The 27,886-nt window shown below is 35.6% G+C and overlaps 2 protein-coding genes across 2 annotated transcripts in view; one reads left to right on the forward strand and one right to left on the reverse strand.

Annotated features, from left to right (window-relative positions):
• Positions 1–23,329, reverse strand: part of LOC137630028 (serine-rich adhesin for platelets-like) — a 73,760-nt gene extending 50,431 nt beyond the window's left edge. The window contains exons 1-3 of the mRNA XM_068361524.1: positions 23,180–23,329; positions 20,534–20,608; positions 8,578–8,662 (exon numbers count right to left, since the gene is read on the reverse strand). Of these exons, the coding sequence (XP_068217625.1) occupies positions 8,578–8,662; positions 20,534–20,608; positions 23,180–23,329 (310 nt within the window). The remainder of the gene's footprint in view (positions 1–8,577; positions 8,663–20,533; positions 20,609–23,179) is intronic.
• Positions 23,330–24,566: 1,237 nt separating this feature from the next.
• Positions 24,567–27,597, forward strand: LOC137630030 (uncharacterized). The gene is made up of 2 exons (XM_068361525.1): positions 24,567–24,683; positions 27,034–27,597. Exons 1-2 carry the CDS (start codon positions 24,567–24,569, stop codon positions 27,595–27,597), a joined length of 681 nt encoding a protein of 226 aa, XP_068217626.1.
• The last annotated feature ends 289 nt before the right edge of the window (positions 27,598–27,886 follow it).

A 27,886-nucleotide genomic window follows, 5' to 3' on the forward strand; every position in this document is an offset into this window, starting at 1 on the left:
TCTAATTTAATGGAAACAAAAAAATTTACAACAATTATTCGGCCGAGATTAACCCAACAATGCAGTTTTAATTTAAAGCCAAGTCTTGATTTTTCCCCATCTTTTTTTCCACAGGCCATCTCCGATGTGTGACAGTTCGGCTCTCGAGGCACGGAATCTCAAGAGAAGTCACGACTAGTATATAGACAGTCCGCAGTTTTTACTTCTCTCCGACATGCGTCCGTGACCAGAGCACTGGACTCCAGTCACGAGCGAACTGGTTGTGAAGACACGGTATTAACCTCTTCTGACACCCGCTATCCCTATTTTAAAATTTAAAGGAGTGAGAACTGGTTGTGAAGACACGGTATTAACCTCTTCTCTGACACCAGCTATCCCTATTCTAAAATTTCAAGGAGTGAGAACTGGTTGTGAAGACACGGTATTAACCTCTTCTCTGACACCAGCTATCCCTATTCTAAAATTTCAAGGAGTGAGAACTGGTTGTGAAGACACGGTATTAACCTCTTCTGACACCAGGTATCCCTATTCTAAAATTTCAAGGAGTGAGAACTGGGTGAAGACACGGTATTAACCTCTCCTGACACCAGCTATCCCTATTCTAAAATTTCAAGGAGTGAGAACTGGTTGTGAAGACACGGTATTAACCTCTCCTGACACCAGCTATCCCTATTCTAAAATTTCAAGGAGTGAGAACTGGTTGTGAAGACACGGTATTAACCTCTTCTGACACCAGCTATCCCTATTCTAAAATTTCAAGGAGTGAGAACTGGTTGTGAAGACACGGTATTAACCTCTTCTGACACCAGCTATCCCTATTCTAAAATTTCAAGGAGTGAGAACTGGTTGTGAAGACACGGTATTAACCTCTTCTGACACCAGCTATCCCTATTCTAAAATTTCAAGGAGTGAGAACTGGTTGTGAAGACACGGTATTAACCTCTTCTGACACCAGCTATCCCTATTCTAAAATTTCAAGGAGTGAGAACTGGTTGTGAAGACACGGTATTAACCTCTTCTGACACCAGCTATCCCTATTCTAAAATTTCAAGGAGTGAGAACTGGTTGTGAAGACACGGTATTAACCTCTTCTGACACCAGCTATCCCTATTCTAAAATTTCAAGGAGTGAGAACTGGTTGTGAAGACACGGTATTAACCTCTTCTGACACCAGCTATCCCTATTCTAAAATTTCAAGGAGTGAGAACTGGTTGTGAAGACACGGTATTAACCTCTCCTGACACCAGCTATCCCTATTCTAAAATTTCAAGGAGTGAGAACTGGTTGTGAAGACACGGTATTAACCTCTCCTGACACCAGCTATCCCTATTCTAAAATTTCAAGGAGTGAGAACTGGTTGTGAAGACACGGTATTAACCTCTCCTGACACCAGCTATCCCTATTCTAAAATTTCAAGGAGTGAGAACTGGTTGTGAAGACACGGTATTAACCTCTCCTGACACCAGCTATCCCTATTCTAAAATTTCAAGGAGTGAGAACTGGTTGTGAAGACACGGTATTAACCTCTCCTGACACCAGCTATCCCTATTCTAAAATTTCAAGGAGTGAGAACTGGTTGTGAAGACACGGTATTAACCTCTTCTGACACCAGCTATCCCTATTCTAAAATTTCAAGGAGTGAGAACTGGTTGTGAAGACACGGTATTAACCTCTTCTGACACCAGCTATCCCTATTCTAAAATTTCAAGGAGTGAGAACTGGTTGTGAAGACACGGTATTAACCTCTTCTGACACCAACTATCCCTATTCTAAAATTTCAAGGAGTGAGAACTGGGGGATGAACGATCAGCCTCGATAATGCATCTTAAAATCCCCGATGCAATTAATTAGGAAAAAAAATCTATTTATAGTAGACTACGCAGTACTCTAGAAGTTTTATTCCAGCTGTTACCAAGTTGTGGAATGATCTTCCTAATCGGGTGGTTGAATCAGTAGAACTTCAAAAGTTCAAAGTTGGAGCAAATGCTTTTTTGTTGACCAGGCGGACATGAGTCTTTTATAGTTTATTTATGACATATTTGTTTTTGATGTTGTTAATAGTTGTTACTTATTTTAGAATGATTTATTGTTAATATGTTCTCTTCATTTAATTATTTCCTTTCCTCACTGGGCTATTTTTCCCTGTTGGAGCCCCTGGGCTTATAGCATCTTGCTTTTCCAACTAGGGTTGTAGCTTGGATAGTAATAATAATAATAATAATACTGTCTATCGTTGAGAGGCGAAAGAGATATTCGGAGCAAGCCACTAACTGCCAGACCCACAGCCCTAGGCGACCTCTCACCTTAGCCACAATTCGTTTGCCAGTCTTGAAAGTCCACTTTCACCTATTAAGCCAAGTTAGTTGTAGTTACCTCACAAAAATCGTAAATATATAATGACACCACAAACACACTAGTGTGAAGGACTACATGGAACAAAATCGTGTGCCAAAATAATTCATAACACTCGATGTTGTATAATGTTTACCAATAAATAATATAAGTCACATTCCTTACCGCCAGTGCCAAATACAACTTACAAAAATAGAAAATGAAAAAATAAACACTTAATCTCGAGGAATCCAGTGTCCGGCACTTCAGAACTCTTGAAAAGCAACATCATTTATTTAACAAACTTCTAACGTAAGAGCGAAAATTATTCCACTCCACATAAGAAAACATCTGATCTGATCACAGACAAACAACCAAACCTGCAGCAGCGAAGGGAGGGTAATGTATGCGGTTAAGCAGAGAGCTGGACATAATGACAACCTCCCAGAGACCCACCAGGGCCCCCATTCTCCTCTACCCAGTACCTACTACCACTAGTTCCTTCGTCCCCTTGGGAACAGCCCCGAGGCGATCCCCCACCTCACATATGTCACTACCGCTACTGTACCAGAAAACCTCGCTATAGCGAACTCGCCTTTTCTTAGAACTATGTAAATAAATGTGCCATCATGAAGTCAGAGCAAAGACGGAATCAAGGTATACTAACTAGATAGTTAGGATCAGAGAGCGAGAAAAGGAAAGATGCAACCCCAGAAGTCAAACAATGCCTACAGCAACAAACAAAAGCCCGCCCAGTTGAACGAACGAGAAACACAATGGGCGACGCACGAAAGCGTCGAACAAAGAAATGTGCGAATACACCAGTAGCCCTTTGGTCTCTCCTCAGTCGTGGAGGGAGGGGAGAAGGGCCTTGGACGTTAATCCTCTCTAATGTAATGACATCTTTAGTCGTATTTATACTATCCGATTTAAAGGGAAGCAACTGTCGCAATTGGATGAAGGCAACTGTTTACTGTGAATTGTGATGGAACGTGAAAATATATCTCGACTTTCTTCCTCTGCGTAGTTTAATCCCTAACCGATAACAGACTGAAGTTTCTTTTTCTTTAAAAGCAATATATTATTCACATTATTAAATTAAGAATGTTCATAGTTTAAATATTTAAAAGAATTTTTACTTTTTTGTTGTTATATACTGAAAATATGGATGTATATACTCATCCACCTTTCCAGGGTATTTCTCCACCATTTAAAATAAAAACTAATATATTCATAACTTGAATAAGCTTTAATAGTGGCTTTCAACGTTACTTATCAATCGACAATCATGTTTAGATGACGTCACCTGCATATAAGTGTGACCTTGGTGAAGGAAAATTTTATTTTTTTTACACCACAATATACAATCTTCAACAATCCTCAATATTAATTGTTATGCAATTGAACATTACTACGTCGGTCTCACAAAATTTGATAAAATATGACATACACTTCTCCATGAAAAAAAATGAATAAGAAATCATTCTCTATAAAACTGAATTGAAGACTAAGAAACCATTCCCTATACAACAAAATTTAAGAATGAAAAAACCATTCTCTGTAAAAACAGATTTAAAGAATAAAAATCCACTATAAAATTAAAAGAATAAGAAACCATTCACTATACAACAAAATTCAGGAATAAGAAACCACTCTATATAAAACAGAATTAAAGAATAAGCAAACATTTTTATACAACAGAATTATGGAATAAGAAAGCACTTTATAAGACAGAACTAAAGAATAAGAAACCGCTCTTTACACAACAGAATTCAAGAATAAGAAACCATTCTGGATAAAACAGAATTAAAGAATAAGAAACCATTCTGTATACAACATAATTCAAGAATAAGAAACCATTCTGTATAAAACAGAATTAAAGAATACGAAACCATTCTTTACACAACAGAATTCAGGAATAAGAAACCATTCCCTATACAAAATAATCAAGGAATATGAAACCATTCTCTAATGAAGAAGAATCTATTCTCTATACTACAGATTTAAAGAATAAGAAATCATCTAACCAATTTTCCAATAAATCAAAACTAAACATATAAAGACAGCTTCATATTTTAAGTCAAGAAATATTTGTTCAATACTTCTGAGATATTAAATTCATGTCAACAAAACTCGCTATCACTCCAAGAAGTTCCACTAAAACTGGCAAAATGCACAAATATTTTAACCAATACCAATATTTCTCGAAGAGAAATTGCTCCACAATCTACGACATACTCTCACGTCCAAGGACTAAAAGCTATCGTGACTAAATTTCGCTTTAATATCATCGGTCATCCTACCTATTAACATAAGAAACTGTAAATATGAACGTAGTTATAAGATAACAAACGTATATATATATATATATATATATATATATATATATATTATATATATATTATATATATATATATATATATATATATATATATATATATATATATATATAAATATATAATATATATATGTATATAAATATATATATGTATATATATATATATATATATATTATAATACAATATATATATAACATTGTTATTAGCTTAATCCCTTCTCTGTACTATATAAAAACCAATAAATGAAACAACGTCGGCGTCTTTAATGCACCATGCCATCAACAATTTGGGACATCAAAAAATTCTTTAAGAGTTCCCATCTATCTTTGGGTTAATTATCTTCGGTTTCTTACAAGAAGGATCGTTAACAATTCACGTATTATATCCACTATCACATCTAGATTTGAAAGAGTATTAACACAATAAACATGATAGCTTTGTGTATCATTTGATGTGGCACTGGACTCTTCAACATTCCTTAGTCTTTATCCTGATTAAAGTTCTGGGTTCCCACTTTTCCTGAGAGAGAGAGAGAGAGAGAGAGAGAGAGAGAGAGAGAGAGAGAGAGAGAGAGGAGAGAGAGAGAGAGAGAGAGAGAGAGAGTCAACCATACATAACACAAACAAGCATAGTTCTCTCTCTCTCTCTCTCCCTCTCTCTAACACAACCACCGCGTGCGTATTGATTATTGAGCTGCCGAGGGGCCCATGCTATAAATACAGTCACAAGATTCAATGCTCTAGTGGTGGCACTCTCCTCTAACCCCCATTAATGGGTTCCCTTGCATCCCCCCCCCCTCTCTCTCTCTCTCTCTCTCTCTCTCTCTCTACCACAACTTCCAATACGACACTACTCATTAATTATGCAAGGATCGTGTATCTCTGCCGGCTTATTTAGTAGTCTTTTTAACTCTTCAAATAAATACTTCTGGCGTGGTATGCATGTGCCATTATCTACAGGACGGGGATTTGGTTGATTAGCTTTTTTAGGGTACGAAGGTCTAATTCAACCTTGGATACAAGCCGAGAGAGAGAGAGAGAGAGAGAGAGAGAGAGAGAGAGGAGAGAGAGAGAGAGAGAGAGAGAGAGAGAATCAATAACAATCTTTTATTGCTCCCACTCAAATCATTTAGAACTACACACGAAAACCCAAGCACACTCCAACGTTGTCTAACGAATTGAACAATAAAATAGTCTTACTTCTACATAGCGACCATGAGAAGTAAACCACGACAAACAAACGAATTTGTAAATCGACAAATATTTTCTTTCGTATATAAAATGGCCAAATAGAACAATTGCACATATGTCAACACTTGCACTTAGGCACGACGGAAGCCAAGCTTAACACCATTTTGTAACCTTAGCAGCTAAGTAAAAGTTACAAGGCAGTAAAACAACCTCTACGAACAGAACATATCTGGCGAACACTGTCGGCTTCATCTGTTTTTACTTCCTTCTCGTAACAAAGTAAACTGTGATTCTTCATTTTCTAAATACTGTCGTTTCGAATACTTGTAGTCTGCCTGTCAATGACAAGTAGGCCAACTGGCTCAGTCTACAGGCTAATACTTTTTCAGAGTAATAATATAAATTCTTCAATAACACTCATGTTACAGCTTTTAGCATCGTGGCTTCCATATTTTCATATTAACTGGTTTTCAAGATATAAAAAACTGCCAACGAATTAATTTCTCCGGGCAGCAAATCCGTTCCATATGTTTTACACTTAGTTCACTGCGGTGTATTTCCCAGCTTGTGTGTACCATTCTTTTGTAGGCTACATAATACACAAAATAGTCTCGCTCAGTCTTGAAAATACACTTTTTCCAATCCACGACGGCTAGAATATCACTTTGAAGGGCGAACGATAGAAATATGCCATCTACGATATAGACCCATTTAAATCCACAGGAAATACTGGGATGAGAGAAACTTTCCGTACACAATACCAAGTCAGGGTTTCTGAAGAAGACGAAGACGATATGCTAACATAGGTAGTGACAACATGTGAACGCCGCCCAGGCACACAGCAACCGGATGCAGCAGCAGCACACATATACACATACACACCGGCGGGAGCACCCTGCGGCAGGCCGGCCGCCATGACAGCTTGCGAGACTCCTCTATGTTGCCTGCTGCCCTTCAGAAAACGGTTACGAGTGAACTCTCCAATATACCGCCGCAGCAGAAAGCCATTCGACACTTTTGGTCTACAATTTACTTTTAATATTATTACTTGGTTTCCGTAGGTCATGAAGACATCAATAAAGTAATATACACTCCTATGAACGTTCGGAAATCTTTTTTTCTGATGATCTCGTAGAGTAAATAGGCCATCGCCCTAGTTTTAATTCTAGAAACAGATTAAACTTCTCTGTCTTCACTCACTTGCCTAGTGGTAAAAATATTATTACTTGGTTCATTTACACACATCAATAAAGTAATATACACTCCTCTGAACGGATTACACCAGTGTAATCTTATTCTTTTCTGATGATCTTGTAGAGCAGTGTTTCCCAACCCTGGGGTAAATTACCCCAGTGGGGTAATGGACCCGTATTTTTGGGGTAATCAAGATGTTCTATTAATATTGTTACATTGAATATTCTGCACTGATGATGGTTCATTTTGATATCCATTAAAATGGAAAAGTTTGCATTGGTTTTGGATCCTTAACTATAAGCAGCCAATAGCGGGCTACATGATCCATACAGTTCATCAGGTAGCTGCAAAAAAAAAAAACATCTGATGTTACCGGGTAGGGTATATGTTCAATGGGGGTAATTGATTAGTTGGAAATAAAATTTTGGGGTAATCATTTAAAAAAGGTTGGGAAACACTGTTGTAGAGCAACTAGGCCTCGGCCGAGTTTTAATTCTAGAAACAGATTAAACTTCTCTGTCTTCACTAACTTGCCTGGTGGTAAATTATGACTGAGCTCACACACTTTTTCTAAATTATGTATAAGTAACCACATCACTTGCACATAGCGCCAAGGCCATGTCGGACAAAGTTATGAGGAATTGAAAACTAAGAAAAATGGCGTAGCCATCCATCTTTGTCAAACTCGTCTCAACTGCTTGGATTTAACGGTTTAACTTCGGCTTGTTTCTTTATACCTCGCATCTTTCGGTATCAAATTCCCGCTTGCTTATGTCCACGATGGCCTCTGAATAGTCATAGGCCAAACTAGAATTAAGAATATATAAATTTGTGAAGTTCGACGAGGAAACATGATACTGTAGAGCATTTAGCCTCACTTTGTGTAACCTTCACTTTCAGAGAATTCCTCACTCGCAACGAAGTCCGTAGTAAATCCATAGTTTTGATAAGTTGTAAAGTTTTCAGAATTAATGTTTTATCACTGCACTATTATAAAATAAAATATAAAACGCCTATACACAAAAAAGAAATCCAACTCAAAATTGAGCACACGTTCTTATTCCGGGAATCGAGCCCTAACTAAAACAGCTTTCAATCAAATTCCACTTTTAACTTGTTTTACCCACCTTAGTATAACACTAAACCATTTGAGATAATTCTCCAAAAAGTACCATACGCTCAACGGTCTTTAATCCCAAGTACGCAGCGAATCAGAGCTGTACATATTCACTCCGTCACAGTCTAAAGTGCGACTGGCTGGCTATCAAACCAGGGTTGCCAGATATGGGGACTTATCCCTACATTTGGGAATTTATCCTTAGATTTGGGGATTTTGGATGACTGGTGACGATATTATGTACATGTATCTATGAAGAAGCAGAGATGAGTAAGCCTTTATATCGTTGCAATTAGTTTATTTATAATTACATGAAGTCTAGCGAGTATTTTTTGTATTAAAAGAAAATATATTTCTGGAAATGGGGATTTTTTATCAAGTTTTAGGGAATTTTACACTAACCCACCTGGCAACACTGCTATCAAACAGCGGCAGTCGCAACAAGTGTACGGGGGCTCACGAGTCCCTCCCAGGCCGTCGCCGCCGAGAACCTTACAGCCACGTATCAATGCAAGGCTATTTAGTCTCTCTCTCTCTCTCTCTCTCTCTCTCTCTCTCTCTGTGAATGCAAACGACTCGGACTTTCCTCAAACTTTTCAGCATTACCTTGACCATATTCGTGTTTCCGATAGAGGTGGTTTACAATTTGGGTGAAGAAAAAATCCCGAGAAGAAAGTTCTCTACCACGTGACATCACACAATCATCACCCACATCCGGCCCTTCCTCGTTACATTCACCGCTATCATCTGTTGCAGACAGATTAGCATAAGGCTGCGCATTATTGCCATGGGCATGCACAGAATGTGAGCTTGCGTATCATTGAATGCCTCTATTCATCCGGAAAAAATATCTGGAGACACTGAGCAAAAACATTGCAACAACTTCAAACTGGTTTTCAATAAGAATGATTCGTATCTGTGGTGGAGTAATGTAATGATAGCGATAAAGAGGGCTTAAATGGCATCTTTCAAATATTGGAGGTAATGATGATATTGAGTACTTGCGAAGTAATGCCGGAGGCTGAGAGAAAATGTTATGAGTGGTTGCGCAAGTAAGCGTTCCTTGAGAGAGAGAGAGAGAGAGAGAGAGAGAGCATGTGGCAGCTTTGTTCATTATGATAGGCAAAGCGTTACCACTACCACCACGTGGTACTTCGTGCTGCAATGCAATGGAAAAAAAATGGTTAAAAAAACTTTGATATGCAAATACTTATCCAAAATGAATGGGAGGGAAATGTGCTCGAATCAAATGTTTCTTTGTTTGCAATACTTTTGAAAATTGTTTTCAATTCAAATGATTAAAGGGGACCAACTCCAAAGTGGGAAGCTCTACTCACAAAATATCTGTATTTTTCTTTGTTCCCTTAATCCTAGTGACTTCATCTGCTTTATTATTCAATCTCGTTAATCTTATCTGTGTATCTGGTACAGCACCAACCAGATATGGTATCTGTATATGTCCTTATTATAATTTCTATATTGTTGAAAAAAGGGAAAATTATTATTATTATTATTATTATTATTATTATTATTATTATTATTATTATTATTACCAGCCAAGCTACAACACTAGTTGGAAAAACAAGATGCTATAAGCCCAAGGGCTCCAACAGGGAAAAATAGCCCAGTGAGGAAAGGAAATAAGGAAATTTCCCATTACACTGTTATAATTTCTATATTGTTGAAAAAAGGGAAAATTATTATTATTATTATTATTGTTATTATTACCAGCCAAGCTACAACCCTAGTTGGAAAAGCAAGATGCTATAAGCCCAAGGGCTCCAACAGGGAAAAATAGCCCAGTGAGGAAAGGAAATAAGGAAATTTCCCATTACACTGTTATAATTTCTATATTGTTGAAAAAAGGGAAAATTATTATTATTATTATTATTGTTATTATTACCAGCCAAGCTACAACCCTAGTTGGAAAAGCAAGATGCTATAAGCCCAAGGGCTCCAACAGGGAAAAATAGCCCAGTGAGGAAAGGAAATAAGGAAATTTCCCATTACACTGTTATAATTTCTATATTGTTGAAAAAAAGGGAAAATGATTATTATTATTATTATTATTATTATTATTACCAGCCAAGCCACAACCCTAGTTGGAAAAGCAAGATGCTATAAGCCCAAGGGCTCCAACAGGGAAAAATAGCACAGTGAGGAAAGGAATAAGGAAATTTCCCATTACACTGTTATAATTTCTATATTGTTGAAAAAAGGGAAAATTATTATTATTATTATTATTATTATTATTATTATTATTACCAGCCAAGTTACAATCCTAGTTGGAAAAGCAAGATGCTATAAGCTCAAGGGCTCCAACAGGGAAAAATAGGCCAGTGAGGAAAGGAAATAAGGAAATTTCCCATTACACTGTTTAAGAGACAATACAGTTTTACTCGTGTCTCTGCTTCCTGTTTTATATAGAATTTAGTTTTTTCCTACTGATAGGTAAGTATACACTTAACGGTTTTATATTCTAACCACGCAATTTCAGTTTTTAACAGACTCCACTTTCTTTCCTTTAAGCATTTTTTCCCTTATTAATTCTAATAGCCAGGCCTTCTCCATCATGAGGCTCAATACTACACAGTATTCTAGAAGTTTTATTCCAGCTGTTACCAAGTTGTGGAATGATCTTCCTAATCGGGTAGTTGAATCGGTAGAACTTCAAAAGTTCAAAGTTGGAGCAAATGTTTTTATGTTGTTGACCAGGCGGACACGAGTCTTTTTATTGGCTATATATGACATATGTTTTTGACGTTGTTAATAGTTTTTATAGGACACATCTGTTTTGACGCTGTTACTGTTTTTAGAATGATATATTGTTAATTTATTCTCATAATTTATTTATTTCCTTATTTCCTTTCCTCACTGGGCTATTTTTCCCTGTTGGAGCCCTTGGGCTTATAGAATCTTGCTTTTCCAACTAGGGTTGTAGCTTGCTAGTAATAATAATAATAATAATAATAATAATAATAATAATAATAATAATAATTAGGAATAAATCAATAAATATAAAATTCAGTCTATTATGCGAGTTAACTACCTGATAACAACGCCTAAACCCCCCCCCCCCACCCAAATACAAAGGTCAAGGCCTATTCTACCCGAAAAACAGCCACAGCGACATAATGATAAATCGATAAAATAAGAGATATGGAGATTACAGATTAGCACTATCTACGAGACACCGCAGATAGGAATTCATGTTCTTCTACGCCTAACATTCTCCTGGAAAAGAATCAACTTTTGTGTTGCTGGGATTTCTTCACTGTGAGGTCTTTCTTCTCTGGGTTGTGAACTTTGTCGCGATAGCAACGGCATTTATTATTATTATTATTATTATTATTATTATTATTATTATTATTATTATTATTATTATTAGAGAGTAGAGGTCCCCTTTTTGTTTTGTTTCATTTGTTGATGTCGGCTACCCCCAAAATTGGGGGAAGTGCCTTGGTATATGTATGTATGTATGTATTATTGTTGTTGTTGTTATTGTTAATAATATTATATCATTTATATTATATCATTATTATTGTTGTTATTATTATCATTAATAATATTATAGCATTATTATTATTATTATTATTATTATCACTAGCCAAGCTACAACCGCAGTTGGAAAAACAGGATGCTAAAAGCCCAAGAGCTTCAACATGGAAAATAGCCCAGCGAGGAAAGGAAACAGGGAAATAAATAAACTAAACCAGAAATAATGAAAAATTAAAATAAAAAGTTTTAAGAACAGCAACAAAAAAAATCGAGCTAGAGCAAATAAATATATATTTAAAAGAGAACGAAAAATGCAAAAACCTCTCTCTCTCTCTCTCTCTCTCTCTCTCTCTCTCTCTCTCTGCAAAACGTGACTTGAATGGGAGGAGACTTACTAATAAAATAACTGTAATCTTTCAGAAACTCAGTCAGGCGAAGAATTTTATAAATATTTCCATTCCTTTGCAACATGATTTACTCTTTAACTCTTCTTCCCTGTGTCACATGCTCTGTGTATGCTTAACACTGAAGTAAACTATCCTGAATTGAAGACTGATTTATTCCCAGATGTCCACTGAGTTTCATAACCTACATTTCTAAGATGTGTGTGTTGTGTGTGTTTGTCATTATCTATATTCTTTTAAGGGACACAATAGTTACCATGTTTTTAAAGACAACATACGATTAATATATATATATATATATATACATATATATATATATATATACATATATATATATATATATATAGTATACATTTATATATATAATTATATATATATATGTATATATTTATATATATATAATTATATATATATATATATATATTTATATATATACTGTATATATATCATATATATATATATAAATTTGCACAAGATATCTAATTACTTTTTATATTATAATGATTAGAAAAGATAACAAATTCTGAATACCGAAGCAAAACCATCACCGATTTGTGATAAGACGAGGAGAAACTTGAGTGGAATCTCTCTCTCTCTCTCTCTCTCTCCTCTCTCTCTCTCTCTCTCTCTCATGGTATATAGCAATTTTAAAGAATGTTATTGTGTAGTGTACGAATTGAAGCCCCTGAACTGACACAGCGAGTCTTGCAATGCGACATTATTTCTTCCTTCCAAAAATAGTCTAATTCCAGACGATAGAATCGAAACCTTCAAAATTGGGGGATTTTCTGTTGCTTATTTTCAATATATTTCATTTACTTCACCCTGAAATAAGTAACATCTTTACTTATTTTATTTGGGTACTCAGCGTCTAGACTATAGTGAAATTACTCCAATGTATAAACTTCAACTATAAAAAACGCCATAACAACGCTTTTTTTATCTAATTTAATGATAAGATATTTCCTGTCAAATTTACGATTTTAACATATACAATCCTATAACTCGATTTAGCGCATCAAACGGAATTCCAATGTCGGAGCCCGTACCGTGACTTACAAACATGAAATCAAAACTAATCTAATCAACACAGAAATTTACCTGTGAAATGTAGTCTCTCTCTCTCTCTCTCTCTCTCTCTCTCTCTCTCTCTCGTCATGCTTAACTGGGAAGTATTTACCGATAAATGGAGTCTGCTTTCCTTTGAAGAAGTTTTAAACAAATGAAAACAATTATTCGATTGATTAACCTGTCTATAAATGCTTTTTATCTATCGTTTCATGACATTTAGAAACCATGACACTTTTACCGAAATAAACATACTTTATTTTTCCCAGTTGGAGCCCTTGGGCTTATAACGTCTTGCTTTTCCAATTCGGATTGTAGCTGAGCTATGAATAATAATAATAATAATAATAATAATGATAATAATAATAATAATAATAATAATGATAATAATAATAATAATAATAATAATGATGATGATGATAATGATAATAATAATAATGATGATGATGATAAATAATAAAAAATAACAAAAAATATTAAATACTACTACTGCTGTATACTAATAAATAATAAGTAACAACAACAACAACAACACCAACAACAACAACGACAACAACAAGCTTCCTGAACATTATCTTCCTTTCAAATACTAGCCTGGCGCACTACATATGCCATTACGCTTCCAAATCTGATTAGATAACCCAAGTTCTGATACACCATATCTCTACACTTATCACCTGACTTAGATCTAAGCCCAACGACTTTCCAATATGAGCGGACTTGGGAAGCAATCAAGCCTTAACAAACGTGTTTACATTTCATAAAAAAAATTACGATAATTGGGTACTACATAACACCGGAATTATGAAACATATGAATATATGTAAATATCACCCACAAATGGTATTCAATACCGAATTCTATCCTGGGAATATATATCCACTTGGAATTAATTTTTATGGTAACAGCTTCTGGCCGGGTGGAGATTCGAACCCCCACCTGTTCGGCTGGAAACCATGCCTGCAGAGACTCTACCGACTGAGCTATCAAGAGAGCTTGTGATATTTGTGCTTGTGATATATGTTCATATGAACAAATCACTAATACAGTGATTGATCAAACGATAAATTGATAAAAAGCAACAGAAGCTTAGGTAAATAATCCTTAAACTTATTCAGTAATGACCTTGAAAGGAACATATAGATTAAATTTCGATTTACTGCCACTTAAGCTTGGTCATTTATCCCCATTACCGCCGAGGAACAGGTCTAAAATGTCGGGGAATTTCAACACATATTTCACCGTAATGTTTCCATTACTGGTCAAGTTTAAAGCCATCATCAATATTTCATAATCACGACTTTCAAACTAAACGCATTATTAGAACCTTTTATCATAATTGTGTTATCATTGATTTTCAGTGGAAGAGGGAAATGAAAAATGGCTTCTTTTTAATAAGTTTCTAAAAATGTGACTCATTCGATGAATGCAAAGTAGGTCAAGGTTATTCAACATGAGGTAAAGTGACATGGTTCTTTGGTCAACGACGTTGTTTCTGGTCAGCAATCGGATGACCGATCACCAAGAATAGCCAAGTGGCGTTGGCACAACTGCTCCATGGATGTCAGAAAAACTGGGTGGGAATAAACGACTTTATCTCAAGGGAACTTCCTGAAAACGAGACATGTTCATCACTCAATAGCCGATTCGAGAATATAGTTCAATTGGCAATTCAAGAACACACTACAGTGTGTAGCAGCATTTCAATATAGAATGCTCTTCATATTCCTACAATACATATGAATCCCCAAGACTTATAAGTAGTGTGCCATACACTACTTATAAGGAACAATTATTTCTTGCACCCGTTTCATGTGAACCTTTACCTCAATCAGATATACCTTACACATCCTGGTCAGCTATTCAATTACATAAATTCTATCATTCCACGGTAACATAACATGTAATCCATCACACCCTGCTGCCTATCCGTTCTTTAGCCTCTTTAGTGTCAGCTATATATTCTAAATAGCCACCTCTACATGTATCCACAGATCTACATTAAATCCCTCTACTCCTACATCATTCCGATTTGCATCTCTTTCATTCCCCAATTAACATTGTTACTTTTCAATAAACTCATTCCACAAAGCTGAATACATTTCCGTTCATTTGCATTTTTATTAAAAATTCCACTTCATCATTAACCTTCCTATGCTCATTTACTTCACATGAGTACAGGTTCTTTTTGTCCTAAACGTACTTGCTTACTCAAATTCCCCCTTAAATTTCCGGTTCTCTCCTAGCTATTTCTCATGATTTCCTTGACCACCTCATTTTTCGTCTAACAACGTGACTCTACATCATGACCTTGGCGTTTTTTGAAACCTCAATTACCGCAGTCTCATTTTTCCTTATCATTCCAGTGTATTTCATTTATTCATTTCCATGCAACTACGATAACATGAGTCGCCTTTACTAACTGCAGTATAAACAACCAAATCTCTTAAAAGACGTTGAAGACAGCCGTTTCCCATTCTCATTAGTAGGTCTCCTTCTTTCCACTTCTCCTATGACAAGGGTTTCTTTTGAACAGATGAATACTTCCGTCAGAGGGATGCAAATCGCTTTACATAACTGGTTCTTTCATGGAGCCAACAAGCCCGTCAGACGAGGGTAACCCGGCACATCCACACATCTGAACTGATAATTCTCTTACCAGCAGTCATGACACGTCTCTTGATTTCTCAATCAAGTCACCAAGAATTAATTAACATTTCCTTTACAAAACAGAAAATATTAATGACTAAACAAAACTCACTCTTTAAGATTATAAATTTGATGCATAAAGCTATGAAAATAATGGGAACTGATTTACAGAACAATGGTTTGGTCACCAAGAATTAATTAACATTTCCTTTACAAAACAGAAAATATCAATGACTAAACAAAACTCACTTTTTAAGATTATAAATTTGACGGATAAAGCTATGAAAATAACGGGAACTTTTTTTAGAATGATTTATTGTTAATTTGTTCTCTTCAGTTATTTATTTCCTCATTTCCTTTCCTCACTGGGCTATTTTTCCCTATTGGAGCCCCTGGCCTTATAGCATCTTGCTTTTCCAATTAGGGTTGTAGCTTGGATAGTAATAATAATAAAAATAATAATAATAATAACTGATTTACAGAACAATGGTTTGGAAAAGTGAAAATGAAATATCTAACTTGGCGGATGGAGAAGAGCCGAAGAATAGTCACCAAGGCTACAAAGTACACTGTCATTCATTCAGCCACTTAAAGGTTACCCCCTAGAGGGACCCCCTGAAGGGACTTGAGCCAATTACGCCCGTTTGTATAACCTCAACAGCCAACTATCTCTCACTGTAACACAGTGAACCTTGTTCTCAAATGCATACACCATTAACTGTGTGATCTCTCTCTCTCTCTCTCTCTCTCTCTCTCTCTCTCTCTCTCTCTCTCTCTCTCTCTCTCTCGTGGAGTAGTGACTAAAACCATAAATCATTGCCAAGCATGTGAGAAAGACCAGGGGCGAGGTAATAACTAAATATTTTGGATGGCCGCCGCACAGGAGGTTAAAGATCTGTAAATACTGAACAAACACCCATACATACAAAAGACGATAAGAATAACAAGGAGGCAAGGCACCTATCTCTCTCTCTCTCTCTCTCTCTCTCTCTCTCTCTCTCTCTCTCTCTCTCTCTCTCTCTCTAACACACCTGTGCTAGCTTATGAGGATGCGTTCAAAAGTATACTACGCTGTGTTATGCTAATCAGCACCGACCCTTATCTAGGATGCTCATCCACCCCTTAAAATATCTTAAGGACTGCACACTCCTTGGGTTCGTTCCTTGAATACGTCCTTATTCGTTCTCTCCCTGATGATATTACAGTCTTTGGTCCCGAAGCTTTTATTTCTTTATCACTTTCTTGAGGGACTAAGTATAAACTTATAAAAAGTTTCCAACCTTGTACTGATAACCGATAGAAATGAGACTGAAATAGGCGAAGATTTTGAAATTTTTACTTCCAAGAACAAGTCAAATAAAACACAAAATTGAAAACAATGCAAAAATAAATTACGCAAATAGTACAATTGGCATATTCTCAATATTTAATACTCTTCTAAAGATGAAAAACATTTACAAGTAACACTCTTGTCACCATTAATAAAATGGGAGATTTATCTGGTAAGACAATACTGCACAAGTAGCGAATACTCTAGAAAAACCAAACACATTTAATTTTCTTGTACTTCAGCACTGAGATTTGTTCATAAACAAAGACGAAAATAAACATAAGTCAAGAAAATCATTTGTGAAATTCGCCAACCACCCCAACCCTCCTTACACAACAACGACACCGTTGTTGACAAGACCAGAAAGCATTTAATAAACTCCTCAAGAGGAAGGAGAAAGACCACCTTCATGTGTGTGTCTGTGAAGAGAGAGAGAGAGAGAGAGAGAGAGAGAGAGAGAGAGAGAGAGAGAGAGATGATGAACGGTTCATAAGGTCCCCTTCCTGGCCCCAAGCAGCAAAATCTCCTAATGACAGAGTACGTTTTAATCCAAGGAGGGAGAGAGGGTGACCGAGTACCTAAGCGGATTAAGATGTCTTTGACAAAGCCATACCTGACTTAACACAGCAGGATTTCAAATTTAGCAACGAAAATAAATCATCTTTCAAGTCTACTGGAAGCTATTTTTTTCTTTTAAATCCAGTAGGCAGCTGGAACTGGGCCACACAGAGATATAAAAAAAATTAAGTAATCATTGAACTGCAAAGACATTTGCCTCTAAAGGAAGACCTCGATGAGGTCAACCTCGTCCGGTCAGACTGGAATTGTTTATCAGCCCAGTCTTATGACATACCGCAGTAACGAAAAGGTGTCAAGATAAACAGGACAATGCTAATGTTGACTGAACAATAACTCGTTGTGGTGTACACACCACGTATTGCCTCACACAGTAAACTCTAAAAACAATGACGACAATAATAATAATAATAATTAAAATAATAATAATAATAATAATTAAAATAATAATAATAATAATAATAATTAAAATAATAATAATAATAATAATAATAATAATAATAATAATAATTAAAATAATAATAATAACAATAATAATAATAATTAAAATAATAATAATTATAATAATAATAATAATAATAATAATAATTAAAATAATAATAATAATAATAATCAAAATAATAATAATAACAATAATAATAATAATTAAAATAATAATAATAATAATAATCAAAATAATAATAATAATAATAATAATAATAATAATAATAATAATAATTTAAGGGAGATTAACACTTCCACCTATCATAACAACACTGATAGATGTCACTTAGCAACAAGACAATAAAAAAAAAACATTGAATTAAAAACACCTGCATAATTATAATTCAAAAAAATCCTTTGGGTGTTATACCTTCATGAATAATCAATGCACACTCCCATAATCACATAAGAACTCCCCTATATACCGGCACATATAAATAATTACGTACAATGCATAATGTATGGCACGTAGTTAACATTCATCACAGCAGCTATCTATAAAGAAAGAATGAATAAAATGTTCACCAAAAAGTATATAAATTATTGTTTTTGAGTGACTAAAAATTAAAATCAAGATGTGTGATGTTGTAAATTGTTAAATTAGATGGATTTGTTTATAGAAAAATGCAATTAAATGTGATTATACTGTAAATATTGTGATTGTAAAGAATATGTAATTTAACTTTTTAATAAAAAGATAAAAAAAAAACAGCAGCTATATTTCACAAGTTGACTCAAACAAGATTTAAATGATTCACTCGACAGTAAGCAATGAAACACAGTCACACACAAACACGCACGCGCACACAAACACACACACACACACACAGACACAGCGCGCATTTATCAATAGTTGCCTGGTGACGTCAACCATCCTACTTTAGTTACAAGGGGGGCAACATACACACCATTGTTAGGTGCTTGCTGTCTTGCATACAGTTGCATTAACCAAAAGGACGTACCGGTACGTTCTTGCAAAACACTGTTATTTACATGTTTTTTGCATATTTTTGATAACTTTATGAGAAACTTCAGGCATTTTCCAAAAGAATGAGACCAACTTGACCTCTCTATGACAAAAATTAAGGCTGTTAGAGCAATTTGACAAAAATATATAGCAAAATGTGCTCGAAATTTAACCTTATGGCGGGGGTAAAAGGGTTAAATGGCAAGCTGACAGATACCAACTACTAAAAAAGAATTAAGAGCCTCGATATTGTCTTGAGAAATACTCTGTTTGATTAAACACTACAAAAATAATCTGAATGTAAAGTGGAACTTATAAAACGAAGACCCTTAATTATTATTATTATTACTATCCAAACTACAACCCTAGTTGGAAAAGCAAGATGCTATAAGGGAAAAATAGCCCAGTGAGGAAAGGAAATAATGAAATAAATAAATGAAGAGAACAAATTAACAATAAATCATTCAAAGAACTTGCATTTATTCCCTTTAAAATCGACAAGGTTTGAATTACATAATATGAGACAAAACATTCCAGGAATAATGTATTAAATGTATTTACTATACTTCTGGGTACGACAAAAACGGTCAGATATCGTGCAGCATTAAAAAGGTTTAAAGTAGTAAGTTGTCATAATGAATAAGAGAGAGAGAGAGAGAGAGAGAGAGAGAGAGAGAGAGAGAGAGAGAGATTTACTGTTAGGCTCACGGACACTCTTTAATCTCATTCATTTCTCCCTGACATATCCCTCTCTCTCTCCCTCTCCCCAGTCTTCCACGACTCCTCCAAACAGGGCCATAAAATCAATCGTTGTCCTTCCCCCCCTAACCCCCCCCCCAACTCCCCTCTCCCCCTTCCCACTACCCAATCCCCCTCAGTCCAACGACTATAACTTTGCTTTCCAATGGGCCACGGTATTTTCGTTCCCTTCCGGTGGCCTGGACATTAATTTGATTCGTTCCTATTCAATAAAACGTTCGGAGAGGATTTCAGCCAAACGTTGCCAGTTCAGGTTAAATTTTAACTATACAAATATGTATCCAGGGAGAAAAATACTGTCTTAGGGTTTTAACACATGAAAGGAATCATCTTTATGAAGTGTGGATTATCCATCTCGTTTTCGAACGTATTTAATCACCTTCAGCGTCCTTTAATCATAAAACTACTTCAAAAACATCCCTGACATTCGATCCCCCGAGAGTTCTAAATTACAGAGCTTTTTGTCCAATCAACCTCTCCCATTCTTTCAAGGTCATAATTAGGCAACGTCTCTCCCCATTTCACCCACCTACACACTTTGATAAAATCTTGTGCCCTTGCATTCCAGTTTCTCATAATCCTGGAGATATATTTTGTAACTCATCCAAAACCACTTGTCTCAACTAACGTTTGGAACACTGGCTATGCTAATAACCATTACCACCTTACCATCAAAGAGCTGAGTGTGGTTAGTACGATCCAGCTGTCACAAAAAAAGCATAATCATACTCTCATCAAGTATTCAAAGCAACTGAAAGCAAGGGGGCTTTGAGTCATGGGATAATTATTCCCTTCGAACGCTTCCATCATTGAAACATACCTTTCACAAGTTAGTCCACTCTCTGTCACCACTATGGAATATCGCTTGCAATCCCATCACCTCCCAGTGCTTTCCCAATGTTGGGGGGGGGGGGGGGGCTTTCAGCAACGTAATATTGACAAAGGCAATTGCAGGATGGAAAAGAATAGGGGAATCGAATTTCAATTATGTGGAATTTTATCGGCTCTTACATTTCAATCATTAATTCACTTCTATTATTACCAAGAATCCGCTGCTGGGAATATTCGAGGAAACACGGAGGAAAAATAGTGAGAGAGAGAGAGAGAGAGAGAGAGAGAGAGAGAGAGAGAGAGAGAGAGAGAGAGAGAGAGAGAGACTGCACAACCTATTGATTTTCCTAAAGGAGGCCGCCTACTCACAGCAACGGGAACAAGCGAAGTTCCGTGAAAGTCAATTCCAGAAAATTCAAATATCTTTCTCTGACTTTAAGAAGAAGGAAGCCTTGGAGACTCGTAAAATTAAAGGGAAAATGTAAAAAGAGCTTCCAATACGCTTGAGGAATCTCCTTGATTTAAACCAGCGATGTATCTTTGAGGATTCCAGGAAATAAGAGTCGTAAAATAACATTAAATTGATATTAAATTCTGTTGCCTTAAATTCTTTTCACTTATTGACTTATGCATTTAAAGAAGACATTGAATCTATATTTATATAAACGAAGCAAGACAAATAATGTTTACATTTCATTTAATTTATATATTTTCACGATTTAAACCTCTTGTAATTTAATATTAGAGTGAGTATATTTAATCCCTACACAAACAATAATTAATTTTCTTTTAAGATTTATATAAAAATCCTTCCTCCAAGCTATTTCTTTTAATTAAAAATGAAATAGTGTTTGCTTCAGCCACATTGATAAAAGAAAGAAACACATGAATTTTTTAAAGCTGAAATTGCCAGCAACAATGCGGAATTTTTTTTATCTTTTATACTGAAAGGGTTCCCAAAACTAATTAAATAAAAACTTGGCCTTGATTTGCTCCAATCACGTAAAGTTTCACGGCTGCAAGCACACAAAAAGCGGATACTAATATTTGAAATGACTCGTCTAGGTGCATTATTTCAAATAGAATTTTCTTGTAGAGCATTTCGGACGTGGTTCTTGTATATAATGAGAATATCAAAGACAACACTATGTGCATGTGTGCATCCAGGTATAGATATATAATTCATCTAGCTTTCAGCTTTATTATCATTATTATTATTATTATTATTATTATTATTATTATTAATTGCTAAGCTATAACCCTAGTTGAAAAAGCAGAATTCTATAAGCCCAGGGGATCCAACAGGAAAAATAGCCCAGTGCAGAAAAGAAACAAGGAAAAATAAAATATTTCAAGAACAGTAACAACATTAATATTATTATTATTATTATTACTATTAATAGCTAAGCTACAACCCTAGTTGGAAAAGCAGAATGCTATAAGCCCAGGGGCTCCAACAGGGAAAATAGGCCAGTGCGGAAAAGAAGCAAGGAAAAATAAAATATTTCAAGAACAGTAACGCATTAACATATTTCCTATACAAACTATAAAAACTTTAACAAAACAAGAGGAAGAGTAAATATGATTGGCTATAAAAAGCAACCATTTCTCTCACCTCCATACTTAACTACAGAAAGAACAGGTTACTTCATATCCACGTACATATTTTAGCACATATAATTTCTCTAACACTCGTATACATTAAACAAATTATATCAATATTTGAAAATATCTTTACATATAGAAAGAATAGTTCTTTTCTTATTCGTATATGCGAGCAATTTCCATCACATCCGTAGAAACTTTGTTATAAAAAAAGAGCTCAATTTGTCTCTCACACCAGTAAACGAAACGTCTAAATTCCTTTTTATTTTGTTCATTCCTTATACATCACAAAGGCCTACCAAAGTGTATTAAAACTAATGAAGTTACAATGCAATTATCATACAAGATATATCCTACAAAATAGACTTCACGTATAGGAGGCGTGGATGGTAAATATAATAATTATTATTATTATTACTATCCAAGCTACAACCCTAGTTGGAAAAGCAAGATGCTATAAGCCCAGCGGCTCCAACAGGGAAAAATAGCCCAGTGAAGAAAGGAAATAAGGAAATAAATAAATGAAGAGAACAAATTAACAATTCATTCTAAAAACAGTAACAACGTCAAAACAGACATGTCATATATAAACTATTAACAACATCAAAAACAAATATGTCATAAATAAACTATAAAAAGACTCATGTCCGCCTGGTCAACAAAAAAGCATTTGCTCCAACTTTGAACTTTTGAAGTTCTACTGATTCAACCACCCGATTAGGAAGATCATTCCACAACTTGGTAACAGCTGGAATAAAACTTCTAGAGTACTGCGTAGTATTGAGCCTCGTGATGGAGAAGGCCTGGCTATTAGAATTAACTGCCTGCCTAGTATTACGAACAGGATAGAATTGTCCAGGGAGATATTGGCAAAAGGAGTAACGGCCGAGATTCGAGACGGGCCAAAGATTAGGATTATCGATGAGAGGCTGAATTTGAAGGTCAGGTGGTTGGAGAGGCCCCTCTCTCGACTTTCCTTTCCATTCATCTCTGGCCTAATGAGTCATCTATAAGCCTAATGGCATAGCTCGGTATAAGGATGGAATAACAGCATATTAAAGTGAAGCTCATTATCTGCGAGGGTTTAGTTGCTTGGTGACAGGTGTGGCTCAAGCATGTACACTAAGGGACGCTATTTTATCTGTTTCCTTATTTCTTTTCCTCACTGCGTTATCTTCCCTGTTGGAGCCCTTGGGGTTATAGATCCTACTTTTTCAACTACGGTTGTAGCTTAGCTGATAATAATAATAATAATAATAATAATAATAATAATATCCATCCATCCATATACCAAGGCACTTCCCCCAATTTTAGGGGGTAGCCGACACCAACAATGAAACAAAACAAAAGGGGACCTCTACTCTCTACATAATAATAATAATAATAATAATAATAATAATAATAATAATAATAATAATAATAACAATAATAATAATAATAATAATAATAATAATAAGGGTCTAAGAATATAAAAGCATTAAGGAAAATGTGACCCGTAAGGAGAGTTTAATCGTAAATACTCCTATATTGTCTTTCATTCACATGTAAATATACAGTCATCACACAACGGAAAAGTTAAGCCTCAGTTTCCCCCAAAAGAAGGATCACCATCAGGTAATAACTAGCACCGCTAAAGGAGGACTAATACGTTTTGTCTAGTCTGGGCGTTGTCAAATAAGATGAACAAGGTTGACTGACAGCTCAAAGGCAGTAATGTAGAAAAAGACAATTAACGCAGTGTGTGAGGATAATGGACCAAAATTGGAGACTTCAGGACATATAAAAAAGGTTTTGTGAGGGCATTGAATGCTGTGAAAATCGTTTTCAAAGCAATAGTTAGATGCTCTTGTATTAAAAAGATGAATATTGAAATTGTTCTTCCGATTCATTGCACGCGGGTTCAGGGTCATCCAATAGGTTCAAGGATTGACAAGAGAGCGAAGTCATAAATGCACTTGCTTTGGGATTGAAACCTGCAATTTTAAATCTAGTTAATAATGACCAATGGGATTTTCATCTACACCACAGTGCAACTTTTCAAACTGGGATAGAGAATTTATTAGAGAATAGACAGCAATCACGAAATAATTTTGTGGGGAATGATGAAAACCAACGAGATCAGAGAAGATGGGTAGTGTATAAAATGCCACATTACATGACATTTATGTGGCTTGAGTTACATGTAGGTATCCATGATGATGATGCAAAAAAAAGGAGAGGCAACCATGAGTAAAGAACAAAGACCAACAGTAGAGCAAGTCATAGACCATGGCAGACCATCTTTTAAGTGTTTTCTCGTGTTTTCACAAAACATTGAGGTATTAGTTGTTCAGGGGGAAATGGTAAGGGGGAGACATGACACCAGAACTTGCCCTCTTTCAATAATTTGATTAGAATTATTAACATATAAGCATTAACAGTAGACATCTTTTCAACTGTTTTTATTTGCAGGTCAGAGAATTTGTAGACAGAAAGCTGAAAACCAGAACACTTAAGCATTTAACAGTAGACATCTTTTCAACTGTTTTTATTTGCAGTCAGAGAATTTGTAGACAGAAAGCTGAAAACCAGAACACTTAAGCATTAACAGTAGACATCTTTTCAACTGTTTTTATTTGCAGTCAGAGAATTTGTAGACAGAAAGCTGAAAACCAGAACACTTAAGCATTAACAGTAGACATCTTTTCAACTGTTTTTATTTGCAGTCAGAAAATTTGTAGACAGAAAGCTGAAAACCAGAACACTTAAGCATTAACAGCAGACATCTTTTCAACTGTTTTTATTTGCAGTCAGAAAATTTGTAGACAGAAAGCTGAAAACCAGAACACTTAAGCATTAACAGTAGACATCTTTTCAACTGTTTTTATTTGCAGTCAGAGAATTTGTAGACAGAAAGCTGAAAACCAGAACACTTAAGCATTAACAGTAGACATCTTTTCAACTGTTTTTATTTGCAGTCAGAGAATTTGTAGACAGAAAGCTGAAAACCAGAACACTTAAGCATTAACAGTAGACATCTTTTCAACTGTTTTTATTTGCAGTCAGAGAATTTGTAGACAGAAAGCTGAAAACCAGAACACTTAAGCATTAACAGTAGACATCTTTTCAACTGTTTTTATTTGCAGTCAGAGAATTTGTAGAAAGAAAACCAGAAAACTGACAAATCAGCAAAGTTTCTCTAAAGGGGATATTTTAGTAAAGCTGAGTGACATTGAACTTGACCAAATGCTAAAAATACTGAAACAAAACCAAACTCGAACAAAACGAGAAACAAAAACAAATACCATGAATGTAAGTACATCCAGTAAGGTAATAAAAAAAAAAAAAGTATGACCTTGGGTTTCAACAATTGGTCATAGATAAAACACCTTGAGTGACCGGATGCTGAAATAAGCTATGCTTACACGCAACACAGCGAATAATGTACAAGTTATCAAGAAAGGTGTTGCACACTTGGGTGTTGGACGGACAAACTAACGTCTGTGAACTTGAAGATGACAAAATTACCTTACGTCAAGGTCACCTCTGATGCAGTATCAAAATTTGATAAAATAAATGTAAATAGTTATAAAGGTAAAACCAGGCGATAACCGTGATTATTAATTCCAAGACAACTATAACTTACTCTAGGAGGTCAACACAAGTGTTATATCAACACTGCCTGCTAGGTAGCAAAATAAAGTCAGCCCATATAGACTATTCGAAATTAGTGTGAATCATGCAACAGGAGGAAGAACGTTTCGTTATGCTGCACCGAGACTCTTAACGACCTTCCACTTGATGTCAAGAATAGCCAAAATGTGGGCAGCTTTCAAGAAAAACCTGAAGACTTATCTCATTGGAAAGTTTTATAATGGTGATTTGAAAACTATTAAGCCTGAATACAAATGCTAGCGAATAACTGAAAAGATGCAGAGCAAAATATAAACTGGAAAGAAATTATTTCCACACATCAAGGCCCGCCTGAACAGACTCTTAATGTCTGATGGAGGGCGAAAAAATAAATCCCTAAAAGTAAAAGTAAGTAAACATCAACTGTTTACCTTACTAACTAAAATGTTAATTGTTGTGTTAAGAGGGAAAAAATGCTATTCATGACACAGAAAGAATTCTCCTAAAGATTACAAAAGGAAATTACCAAATTCCAAATTCAGACAACCTTCCTTTAACTCTTTATGTTAAAAATAGTCCAGTAACATCCACAGCCCAAGAGGACAGAGGAAGAAAATCATCATATTTGAGGAGTAATGCACTACAAAAATCCATATCCTGAAACCTGAAAAGCTTCAGATTCCACAAGTCAAAGGACTAGAAAAGCTTCAGATTAATAGTTAATAAGCTCGAAAAGCTTCAGATTCATCAGGTCAAAGAGCCTGAAAAGCTTCAGATTCATCAGGCCAGAGCCTGAAAAGCTTCAGATTCATCAGGTCAAAGAGCCTAAAAAGCTTTAGATTCATCAGGCCAACGAGCCTGAAAATCTTCAGATTCATCAGGTCAAAGAGCCTTTAAAAACTTCAGATTCATCAGGTCAAAGAGACTGAAAAGCTTCAGATTCATCAGGTCAAAGAGACTGAAAAACTTCAGATTCATCAGGTCAAAGAGCCTGAAAAGCTTCAGATTCATCACGTCAAAGAGCCTGAAAAGCTTCAGATTCAACAGTCCAAAGAGCCTAAAAAGCTTTAGATTCCTCAGGCCAAAGAGCCTGATAAGCTTCAGATTCATCAGGTCAAAGAGCCTGAAAAGCTTCATATTCATCAGGTCAAAAAGCCTAAACAGCTTCAGATTCACCAGGCCAAAGAGCCTGAAAAGCTTCAGATTCATCAGGTCAAAAAGCCTAAACAGCTTCAGATTCACCAGGCCAAAGAGCCTGAAAAGCTTCATATTCATCAGGTCAAAAAGCCTGAAAAGCTTCAGATTCATCAGGTCAAAAAGCCTAAACAGCTTCAGATTCACCAGGCCAAAGAGCCTGAAAAGCTTCATATTCATCAGGTCAAAAAGCCTGAAAAGCTTCAGATTCATCAGGTCAAAAAGCCTAAACAGCTTCAGATTCACCAGGCCAAAGAGCCTGAAAAGCTTCAGATTCATCAGGTCAAAGAGCCTGAAAAGCTTCAGATTCATCAGGTCAAAAAGCCTAAACAGCTTCAGATTCACCAGGCCAAAGAGCCTGAAAAGCTTCAGATTCATCAGGTCAAAGAGCCTGAAAAGCTTCAGATTCATCAGATCAATGGAATGGAGTATAAATACTATAAACATTGATATAAGGCTAAGTTAACCCATTATCTATACATGAAACACTTGGAAAATTGAAGTTTGGATAAAAAACGAATATGCATGAGGAAGCTCCACTAATATTTTTTTTTACTAAAATAACCGGAACAAAATTCATGTAACCTGACACAAAAGTAAGAAAAATCAACTGAAGAATGATCATTAGACTTCTGTACTGGCATAAAATACAGTTCCAGATATTGGCAATGTAGCCGAAGCACGCAACGCATAACTCTCCCTCTGCCAGTATTACTGTATACCGTGGTGGTTACCTCCA

The sequence above is a fragment of the Palaemon carinicauda genome, chromosome 38 (genome assembly GCF_036898095.1).
Source record: "Palaemon carinicauda isolate YSFRI2023 chromosome 38, ASM3689809v2, whole genome shotgun sequence".
NCBI classification, from domain to species: Eukaryota; Metazoa; Arthropoda; class Malacostraca; order Decapoda; family Palaemonidae; genus Palaemon; species Palaemon carinicauda.